General features: G+C 40.8%; 1 protein-coding gene across 1 annotated transcript; it reads left to right on the forward strand.

Moving 5' to 3' along the window:
* Positions 1 to 921: 921 nt before the first annotated feature.
* Positions 922 to 11,753, forward strand: FAM81A (family with sequence similarity 81 member A; the record flags this gene model as incomplete). Its single annotated transcript, XM_079540901.1, has 8 exons — positions 922 to 968; positions 2,195 to 2,468; positions 3,189 to 3,307; positions 8,629 to 8,758; positions 9,369 to 9,475; positions 10,523 to 10,658; positions 11,019 to 11,214; positions 11,614 to 11,753. The coding sequence occupies 8 exons, from the start codon at positions 922 to 924 to the stop codon at positions 11,751 to 11,753; spliced, it is 1,149 nt and encodes a 382-aa protein (XP_079397027.1).
* Between the last annotated feature and the right edge of the window lie 334 nt (positions 11,754 to 12,087).

Below are 12,087 nucleotides of genomic sequence, written 5' to 3' on the forward strand. Positions count from 1 at the left end.
GCAACTGCAAAATTCTTTCTGCATGCAAGCCTTTAGTTTTCAATAAGAATTTAGGCTCAGACCTCCAATAGGACAGCCTTGCTCAATCATGCCATCTTCACAGTTTAAAATATGTATTTGCTTTGTATGGGGTGGAATAGTTGGATTTGATTTTGTCTATAAGCTTTTTGTTTAAATTTCTGACAATGGAGCAAAGCTCCAGTCTGGTCTCACAGTGAGATATCTGGAATATCTTTTTGAAGCTATTAACAGAGCTGCTTTGCTGCAAAGTCTGCCACAATCTGGCTGGCTACATCTAAAAAATTTAAACAGAATTTATAGTCTGACTATGTAAGAATTTACTATATAAAGTGTGGACATTTAGATTTGAAAAAATAAATGAATAAAAGGTTCAGTTTTCCCAATCTACACTGATCTCTAACATTTTACTGAGGTTTCCTGAAAAACACCTTACCCACAGTAACTTGCTGTCATGAAGAATTTTCATGTCATTGTCTAGCCAATGCATTCCTAAGCTTTACTATAATCCCTCATTCCTCACCTTTGTATTTGTTGATCGATGATGTCTGGGACCAGCAGACAGATCTAGGACAAGAAGTTTGTCTCTGTCCTGCCAAACCAGTTCTGTGGGTTGAGCAGATTTCAGTTTTAAAGCTGTCAACCATTCCTTTTGCAAGAGTATCACTTTCACTATAGAAGCTTTTCAGTAGGTTTTACTTTCCATTATTCTGTTTCTTTATATTTTTATATGCATTTATTCTATAAGCAATTTAAACTCCGAGATCGGACCTGTCAGTGTAATCTTAAACTTTACTTGGAGGTTCACTTCAGCAGGAGCATTAAATCATCTCCGTGCCAAATATAAGCCATTAAATAATTCAATGTGTACTTTTTCAACAGACATAAATTATTGACCAGAAAATGGCCCAACGAAGCCCAATCTTCCCAACTCTCGCCCATTCTGAAAGGTACAACTGGAATGTGAAAAATAAAACCTTTGTATTGTGGAGTATTATGTGCCTCTCTTCCTCTCTTAATTGTTTGTTTATGGTAATGCTGTAGCTTGGATCTTTGGAATTTCATATGCAAACAAGCTGAAATACTGTAGACTCCTTCAAATCATACCCAGATCACAATTCCTTATTCAGCTTTTACTTAAACTTTCCTGAATGAAATTCTTTAAACTCTAACTGAATAGAAGTCCAAAAATGCTATGCTTAAACCAAAGTCTTCTAACTATAGAGAAAATGTGAAAGCTCAGAGTCAGAGCTGACTGTCCTCTTATATCTCTATCAATGTTATTAGGGTGAAAGTAAATTGTCAGTCTGGTTCACTAGCAGAATCAATGTGGACTATACACAGTGAATAGCAGAGTTATGAGAACAAAAATCTCTTTCAAAGTGGTGTTGAACTTTTATCTTCTACCTTAGGCTTCTGAAAGTGTTCTCTTTACAGAACAGGGAAAGATTGCATGCATCCACAGTCTATTTTTTTTTTCCACTTCAAGTATCCATGAGCTCCCGTTGATTTCATGGAAGCTATGTAGTGCAGAGCTTTTCTGAAAAACGTAGACCTAAATGTCAGCTTTCTTTAAAGGATAAAAATGAATGTGACTTCTGTGGTTGCAAAGCTTGTCATAGTTTTGGTCTCTCCTCAGTTTCTTCACCTGTGTATCCTCCTGTCCCGTTCATGTGAGGACAAGCTTCTGTATGCTATTACAGGGCAGATGTATTGACTGCAAAAAGGCATGGACGCAAGCTCCTTCTTTTTAATCGTGTTCTGGTTTGCTGTATCTCCCTTCCACAGTTTCTGCTTTGATTAAGCCTGAATAAAGATGAAAACTGTAGAGACAAAAAGCATTACTTCTGAAACTCAGTAAGAGGGTCTTGGGTTTGGGTTCTTAATCAAATTATAGTTCAGAACTGTAACTCTTTGTAATGCTAATGTCCTCTTCTTAAGATCCTATGTCTCTGTAAAGCTTCTTTAAACTGTAGGAAAAAGAGCCTGACCTGCCTTTGTACGGACAGAGGCAGCAGCAAACAACATCCATTCATCTCTAGCAGCCGGCCTTTGTAAGTGCTTTGGTGTTTCTCCCCAGTGCTGCCACTAAGATAATCTCGTACTGTCTCAGCAGAAAGATGCTATGGAGATTTGTGTCAGACCCAAATCATATCTGAACATTCTTCTCCACCAGACGGGTTCGAAACATCCCGCTGCACAGCCAGGCGCTGACAGCGGTCCCGCTGGCATCTGCGAGCCTGGTGGATCAGCTGGAGGACAGAATCCTCAGCCATGAGAAAACCACGGCAGCGCTTGTGGAACACGCTTTTCGCATCAAGGAGGACATTGTTTCCACTCTGCACAGAATGCAGAACAAAGGGGGGGGCGATCGGTTAGCAAGGCAGCTCCTAGAAGAACACATCCGGAACATAACCGCCATCGTGAGGCAGCTCAACCGGGACATTGAGGTATGCGAGGAATTTTTCACTGGACTAATACTGTTTCAGCTACTTAGTCCTTCTGATTTAATAACAGTTTACCACAGGATGAGAAAGTTCAGGCAAGGTCTAAAGATCCCGTAAGCTTATAAATTGTTTTTATAACTGTAAAAACTGTTTGCAAATTATGCAATTCCTCCAGTGGCTATGAAAATAATACAGGATATTAGCATGTAAACACAGAAATCTTTGTGGTACTAATGAGCTTGCTTTGAAAAGCAACACTGGAAAACCTTGGCAAAACGAATTAACGTGGTACTAATACCCAGCTCAACTCCAGTCCAAAGACTGTGCTGTATAAACACTAGGAAATGCCTTAGGTCTGTATTAAACTTTCTTTCACTTTGACTCACTGACAACACCAAGCAGCCCAACCCAGCTGCTCATTTTTCTGACTAATCACGGCCTCTGCTTGATGAGCAACATGGGTGTGGTGGGAAAAACTGATGGGTAAATGTTAATATCTTCATTCCACTGAAAAGTTGTATTTAATAGGTTATGGTGTGGATTTTCAGAATAAGAAATGTTAAGTAACATGGAGGTACCTGTATCAGTACGTACCAGCCTCTATTAAAGTCACAATAAAATGATACCTGATCTTACTGAAATACTGAAAAATTATGAGTGACATTTAAAAGGTACATTAAATGTAGCATACTGGATTTGTATTTGCATGTGAATACTTTGTAGATGCTGCAAGAACAGATACGTGTCAGAGACAATCTCAGCTATGGAACAAATTCTACCCTAAAGAGCCTGGAAATGCGGCAGCTTTCTGGTTTAGGGGATCTTCGTGGAAGAGTGGCAAGGTAAATGTCATTACGAACGTATATTTTTGGGACTAACTAATGTTGCTTTAATCTTGAATTACGAATGTCAATGCTAATGGGCTGAATTCTACTTTGGCAAAATTCCCAGGATAATTTTGCTTTGTGTTTTCAAGAAAATTAACAGTAATCCTTTGCATCTCTCATCATATTAAACTTAACAATATGTCCCATAATTCTTGAGATTAATTTTTAACAAGTGACCTCAAATTCCATATAAATTTGGATTTTGTTCAATTTTTAAAAGTACTGTGGTTAGACAGTCTTTGTAGTTTGTCTTTGAGACTAATTAGCAAAATTACTGTAAAGGAGGCATGGAACAATCTGCGCTTGTAAAGAACATAATAGTTGCACATTTTGGCAGACATTTTAGAAGTAGAAATATGTGTGTGAAATTACTGGTTAACCATATTAAAACCTACATAGGCCACCTGACGTGTAAAGAACAGACAGCTATAAAATAATAGAGGTTTGAGGGCTGCTTCAAACTCCAGCTTGCAGCTGTGCAATTACACAGACTTCAGGCTGAATTGTAAATGTGTTGGTGATGGCACAAAGTACATTTGCCTCAGTGTCTGTAAAGTGTAACATAAAAGATGGCTTAGCACAGCTATAGAAAAAGGACCTAGTCTCTCCTAGAATATCTTGGCTAACAACTTCACTGGAATTATACTTGTCCTGAGTTTGACCTATTATCTATAATGTACAGATGACTTCTCTTTTTTTCCTGTACTTCAACTGATTTAGTGATAGCAGCCTACACAAATAATCAGGGAGGGATTTTCCTTGAATTTAAGTTTTCCTTCGAATTGTTCAATTGTTTTTAAGCTCCCACAGTAACTTCTGAGCCGTTTTATAAAGAATACTCAGGAGCAGCTTAACACAATCATTATGTGCCTTTTTTTTTTTTTTTTTTAAGTTATGCTTCACTGAAGTTACCCTTTACTAAACAGGAATGAACTAGATAAGCATTTTTTGTCAAATGAGAATTGATATAAATACATACGTAACTCAATGGGAAATTTCACAGTATCATCATAGAATGGTTTGGATTGGAAAGGACCTTAAATATCACCTAGCTCCAACCCCTGACATGGGCAGGGACACCTCCAGTACAGCTGCCCAGGGCCCATCCAGCCTGGCTTGAGCACCTCCAGGAATGGGGCACCCACAGCTTCTCCGGGCAGCAGTGCCAGCATCTCACCACCCTCATTGGGAAGAATTTCTTCTGCATTTTTCATTTACATCTATTCTATTCTAAGTTTAAAGCTATTATCCCTTATCCTACCACTATACTCCCCAGCTCTCCCATAAGCTTCTTTAGGTACTGGAAGGCTGCTATGAGATCTGCCTGGAGCTTTCTCTTCTCTAGGCTGGAAAACTTCCTTTCTCAGCCTTTCTTCATAGGAGGAGTGCTCCAGCTCTCTGAACATCCTCGTGACACATGCGGATGGGCATGACACATCCTCCTTTTTCCCCCGGCCCCCTTTTTTTTTTTTTTAATATAAAGTGACCTAAGACAGACCTTTATATGGAGCAATGCACTTACTGATTAGCTTATGAAACAAAATATAGTGCCCTTGGTTTCAGTAAAGAATTCACATAAATAAACGTGCCAGCATGAGCTTCACCATGGCCCTGCATGGCTGAGCATTTGGTATTGAGAGCAGCGGTCAACTAGCACAGTCTTTGCCAAGAGTTCTTCCTTTATTTACTTTGGGCAACTCCCTGTCATTCTGCCTGGGTTACAATTTATCTGACTGTTTTAAGAGACTACATCAATTTCCCTTATATCAGACTGGGCAATGAATGTGGATTCATTTGTATTCATTACCATAAGATGATTAGTTTATTGTCTCTAACTGTTAGCTCCTATTCAGTATTATGCTCTGTATTTTCCTTATGTGGAGAAGAAAATAAGTCTTTACCACACATCAATTTAAAGCGGTAGTCCGTGAGAGAAGGTTATTTGCCTTCATTTACAAACGTACTCTACTTCATTCATTAGTATTCCTATGATTAATGACTATGGTATTTCTGGAAATCATAATCAAGATTAGAGTTTGTTGTGCTATACAGATATGCGATATAAAATTTCCCTGTGATAATTTCTGATTATTCTACCCAAAATCTGTTATGTAAAATAAGCCAAGCTCACTTAATGTAATTTTACTTCAGCATTTAGTCTTGCTAGCTTTCAGATTAATTGGAAGAGTGAAACCTTAGATATGTGATCCAGTTACTGTGGGTTTCCAACTTACTGCACATCAGCTAACTCCTCTTCTTGACCATAGGCAAGGTGCTAAGTTCAACTCAGGCTATAGTGAAAGTAGGCTAATTTAACTCCAAGTAAGTCACACTTGCTCTAGGCTAGCATCATAGAACAGTTTGGTTTACAGCAGACCTTAAAGCCCATCCAGTTCCAAACCCCTGCTGTGGGTTGGCTGGCTGCCACCCACCAGCTTAGCTGCCCAGGATCCCATCTGACCTGGCCTTGGGCCCTCCAGGGACGGGGCACCCACACTCCTCTGAGCAGCCTGTAGCATGCAGTGCATCAACAGTCTGTGAGTGAAAAATTTATTCCTAATATCTAATCTCAAACTCCCCTCTTTTTTTTTTAAAATGATCCCTCCTTGTCCTATCACTATCAGACTGTGCTTACTGTCAGTCCCCCTCCTTATAAGTTTCCTTTAAGTACTGGAAGGCTGCAGTGAGGTCTCCCCAGAGCCTTCTCTTCTCCAGAACAGGCCCAGCTCCCATTTCTTCATTGGAGAGGTACTGCAGCACTCCAGTAGTCTCTGATAACCCACTCCAACAGCTGCAAGTATACAAGCATAGAAGTACACACGTGGACAGTTGCCATGACTCAGTCTGTATATGCTGAGTGATGGTAAATCACCTACATCTGAGCCTTCGGATCCTGTAAGAATTTTAGTGTCAGTCTCAGGATTCTGGCTAAGTTTCAATTCCAGTGATTACGTGTATACTAAAATTCTATTCAACTTCAGTATGAAAGAGTACTATTTATTTCCTAACACCAGCTGTTCTGTAACATGTCAATATCAGTGAGCAATTCTCTATTCTTGAGAGTTGCAGCTTTAAGCTATGAGAACAGGGATTCCTACTTGTGTGTGCAGTTAGGCGCAGCTCCAGCACTCCACTGCCCACGGCTCTGGAGGAGTGTGACTGGGACAGACCCCACAGCTGAGCTCACCTGCATCAGAGAACCAACTTGTATCTCTAGCAGGAGAAGACGAGGCCCACACTGCAGCTCATGTCTCTGGACCACTTCTCTTTAAGTATCTTTTACTGATGATTTTGTACAGCATCCTTACAGGGTTCAGTGTGAACGATGCTGTCCGTTTTCCTAAGAATCAGAGTTACTATTAAGACAGAAATTGCCTCTATTAATTAAAAGTAGTGACACACTGAGCAGAAAATTATGTATATGCCGATAATTCCATTACTCTTGCCTTCTGTCCTTGGCATTGCAAGTTTTATATTAAACAGCTTTGCCATGCCTATTTCTAGTGATAAAAGATCATTAAACCTGAGAGCACTGCCTTATCACATCTTTACATAATGTCTGTCTACTAAGACCATTTGTCTGCAAAGTATGAATACAGCAGTTCGGTCAGTACAGAAGTTGGTGTCTCCAGAGGCTGCCTGATACCAGATACCAGAGAGATGGCAGTTATGCATGTTCACACTGGGCCTCCTCTGCATATGTAGTCAATTTTTACATACACTTTTCTAGATGTGATTCATTTCAGATACCCTGGACTTATAACATGTAGGCAGATTTTCCTACATGAGAAAATGAGCCTGATGCATCTGGGATGCACCACGTTTAAGATCTTTGTGAGTAAAAAACCTGCTGCACTCTGCCAGCTGCAGTTGTACAAAGCTCACAGGGAGGGTGGATCTGACCTGCCAGGGCCAGCTATGCAGAGTCTATAGCTCTGCTGTTCCTGCCCAGAGATTGCAGGCTTCTGGGGAATAGATAAATTATTTCATCCCTCTGTTTTTTTCAGTTAGCAACAAAGTGGAGAGTTTGGCTTTTCTTGCCTTTCTAAAGAAGCTGCCAGATTGTAAGACCTGGAATTTACTGTATAAACCTAAGCTACTCTTCTTACAGATACTACTAATTGGTCTTACTATGCTGAACTGCCAAACTATAAATTATTTTCCACAGGTTTTATAATTTGTGATATTTTACTTCATTTGTTAGTTTGATATTGAAGGTGTACCACCATAATTACAGTAACACAACTACAACTGAAGTGTTGAAAACGCATTTTGAAGTGAAAGCTTTCCAACTGAAATGTAACTTCAGTGAAAACATGCCATGGCTTTGTGTAATGATTTAACCAGCCGTAGTTTGTCCCATTTACTGCCTTCCCCCTCTCCCCCTCCCTTATACTGTAACCACTATCTGTTCTCCACCAGTTTCATAGATCAATTTTAGTAACTTTGGTGGTTATAAATATACATGACTCATACTCTGCAGGAGTCTCACTCCTGAAATTATAGTACTTCTATTTTACATCGCAGTTTATGTCCTTACTGTATTACTGTAGATGAAATCCCCCTGACAAAAGTATTTTTGAAATGCAGTAAGAAATGGACATATTCCATAGCACATTTGTTGTGAAAATGTTACAGCACTGAGAAATGTTCCAATGTGAAGAAAGGAAACAGTAATTATTATGTGCCAGTACTGCATTTTGTAGTCTTTAGTGAGACAAAATTGCTTTAAATGGCAGCCTTACCTAAATACAGGCTGTGCTAGTTAAACCATAACTTTTCCTCACATTGTTTACTCTCCATATTGTGTACTTATCACATCTTTTTTATTTGGCAAACAAAAATAAGAATGTAAGGCTTAGCGGAACACAGCTAAAATAATGAAAAAATGATCTTCACAATTATTTAGGCCTCTATGTAGGGCAAACCATGCACACCACAGCAGATATCTGCTGGACAATAAGAGAAGTAATGAGGTATTGAAATCCTGCATCTTTGAAGTTCCAATGCAGTTTCCCCAACTCTGACAATGACACAATTTCCACGTCAATACCAAAAGAACCATAGTACAGCAGGAGTGTGATGAAGAGTTTGGGATCTATTCCCATCTGGGAGCAGCTTGCTGGATAGGGCGAGATACATCAGCATTTTTACAGCCCCATAAGACAGTGTTTTGCTGGACAGCCAGTACTTTCATAGAAATGCCTAATGTAAAACAGGTGATTTTAAAACGTGGGCTATTCAACTATTGTTTTGGTATTTATTTATTCAAACAGGTGTGATGCCGGGCTAGCCAGGCTGTCTGCAGAGCACAAAATCACATACGAAAGACTTCAGAGCCTAACTAAAGACCAGCACACCTCTAAGTTGATCTTAGAATCGAAAATCAAAGAGACAGAAATACAGGTACAGTCGAGCCATGGTCTAACTCAAACAGATATTGTTCCTGTGAATTATTTTCCTGCCTACGAGGTCACAGATTCAAAGATGGAGGAGGGTCCTGGGCGGGCAATGAGGTAAAAAGGGTCATGATTTAGTGGGGAAATACTGGTGCTGGGTGGATGATTGGGTTGGGTTGGGTGATATTGGAGATCCTGTCCAACCTTAGTGATTCTATGCTTTACATATGCACATAGTCCTTAGATTAAGTACTGCTACACAGCTATGCTAATGCATTGGTCTGACTGGAAAATTCCTTAAATTGCTGCCTTTTGCATGCTGTGGGAAGGCCCAGTATAGTATACAGGCACACCAGTGTGCTAGCAACGTATTGTCACGAATCGTGTAGAACTGAACAGCATCTTTGTAAATCTGCCACGGCTGCTTTTGTGGGAAATACTTTGTTAGCAGTCCTCCCAGCACTCCTATTTCTATCTTGTGAGACAATACATTTTTCATCACAAACCCTGCAAGCTGAATCACGTCGGAAGTGCCAGCAAAGCGGGCCTTTCGACTCTCCCCTGCCGCTGGGAGTCACGCTGGGTGGGGCGGCGGCTGACGGCGCGCTGCGTTCCAGGTATCGCACCTGCTGAGCCGCGTGGAGCAGGCGGTGGCGCAGCAGGAAGCCAAGCTGAAGCTGGCCTACAAGGAGAGCGCGCAGCAGCTCCACCTGCTGGACACCAAGTGAGCGAGCGGAGCGGGGCCGAGGCGCGGGGCGGCCGCGGGGGGCGGGGGAGGAGGGCGGCAGGGCCGGGGGGGGGTGGAAGCGAGGGCCCCGCTTTTCCGAGTCTGGGCTGTGCGGCCTTCCGCTAAGGAGCAGCTCTGCAGCCGCATTTACCTGTCTGCACACGTGCGTGTGCTCAGCTGTTTTACAAAAGCACGCTGATCTGACCGGTGCCCCCTCCTTTCCAGTGGAAATTACACCCTTCACGTGGCTGGACACTTCTGAAAACCCCGTTGGGTCCCTACCTAAGAATTCAAGTGGGATTGTATTAAAAACCAGCTCTAAATTTTTGCAAAAGTGTCCCAGTAACTTTTCTGACCGTGCAAAGCACTGAGCGCCGCAGTCCAAAGCTGTGCTCTGACAGCAAGGAAGCTCAGCGCTGAGCTCACCAAGTGCTCTTGCTTTTAAGTGACTCCAAAGAGAACTCAAATACTCAAATTAGTAAAGTCACTGTTACTGCCAGGCTCTATCTAGAGCTATGTTCAACTCAGATACTAGCTCCTGTCCTTGTGCCTCATTCAACCTTTCCTCCTGCCTGCCGATTGCCACCCTCTTGACATCCCATCAGCTACAGCATTATGGCTATTTGCAAACCAGATGGGAGAGCAGATCTAGATTGCAAATGTTCAGTGGAAAATAAGTGTGCCCGAACGGATGGCGTAAATGTGAGGCAGATGAGGCAGTGCAAGTGGGGCTGTATGAACTGACACTGCCAGTTACATAAGTGGTCGTCAGATCTTTGCTCAGATTTGAGATCTATGAAGATGACTGCATTCCATTTTCAGTGCTACAAAGAATCTGCGTCTAACGAACCTCAACGAACCTGTTGTGATGTTTCATATAAATAACTGCTATTTTGTTGTGGTTTCCTTCTTTAATTTTCAAAACAGTGTTACCTTATCCAATTTAGTAGCAGTCATTAAATCTTTTCTTATCATAAAAAAAATCACTGCAGAATGACCGAAACTTCTGCTCTTACCATTTCCTAAATTGCATTATGTTCTCAGATTAAAAAATGCTATTGAAGAGCTCAGCAGCCAGATTTTGTCTGCACGCAGCTGGTTGGAACAGGAACACGAGAGGATTGAAAAAGAGCTTGTGCAAAAACTTGACCAACTCTCATTGACTTTTAAGGAGAACACAGTAAGTTTCATCCCAGTGTCCTAGTAATACTTCTCAGGAAGTGTTCAAAAGCATTATGAGTTATAGGGATGTTATTTGAGTGAGACTCTTAGACCTTACTAACATTTGCAGAACTCTCTCTTTTCACTGATGTCTAGTGTAACATTCACCACAGACTGAGGGTCTTGACATACATCTGATTACTTTGAGTACATCACTATTTTACCCTTCTATCAAGTCATTTTAAAAAACTTACTGAAATAAATTTTAATTCGTTGCACCTGCACCTTTAAATTCCACCTAATAAAAGGTGCATATCTGGGGAAGGCCACTCATTTAATACACATGCTAAATCATTAAAATTATTTTCCCTGGCTCCAGGAAATGAGTGAAAGAGCTATAGAGATGAAATTCAGCCAGATGTCAGAGAAAATCAACAAAATAGAAGAAATACAGAAGATAACCATGGAAGCGCATGAAACACAACAGACTGAAGAAAAGATAAATATTCGCATTGGCAAACTGCAAAATGAGATTAATGAAGATATAAAAGAAATGAAAGCTGAAGTTAATGCTGGTAGGGCCATAATTAAACAAGATCTTCATTCTAAATTGTGGTAATGTTGACCTTTAATATTGTACAGAACGTCTGTGCTCGTAACAAAGTAGTTTAAAGACACTGGGCTGCATCTGTGGCATTCAAGAGGATTTTCATTAAGTGTGAAACTCACAGCAGCAAGAGGTGACATCAGCTTAGAATTGCTTCCCCCAAACCTACATTGGCACAGTTTGCTGTGATCAGGGGCATTTTGCCATTAGTATGCCAGCATAATGAAAGTCCTATTTTTCTTCAGAACATTTGCCTTCTTCCTAGTGGAAAACTGAATACTGTGGTAGGAAGAATATTCTGTTATCAACTATGCCATATTATTACTGCTTTAGATTACAAACTAATTTATCTCTCATCTGTAATTAGGGTTTGCAGCTATCTATGAGAGCATTGGATCTCTACGGCAAGTTCTAGAGGCAAAAATGAAACTTGACAGAGATGAACTACAGAAGCAGATCCATCAAATGAAGCAGGAGGTTCCAATGTGGGGAGAGGCTGGACCATGACCGCAAGATTTTGACTGAGATGAACACTTACTTATCTGAATAGGCAGACTATAGCCTTGTTCCAGTCTGTAATCCAAATTAAATGCACGTACTGAAGGACATGCTGCTGTTGCACAGGTCTGTATGTTTACTTTGAGTGGTAAATGCAAGCTTTTAACATACCAATTGACAAGAAGCTTTTATGGGCTGAGGTGCTCATTTGCCACTGCACTACTCTAGCTGCTCTCAGGAGATTACCAGCTGTAAAACTGGAGTAATATATTGGTGAAGCTGGCACCTAATTTGCTAACAGCATTTCAGTGCTCCCCAGTTGTGTAGGCTTGATCAGGCTATT

Source organism: Tetrao urogallus (assembly GCF_951394365.1).
Source record: "Tetrao urogallus genome assembly, chromosome: 11".
Classification (NCBI taxonomy): Eukaryota; Metazoa; Chordata; class Aves; order Galliformes; family Phasianidae; genus Tetrao; species Tetrao urogallus.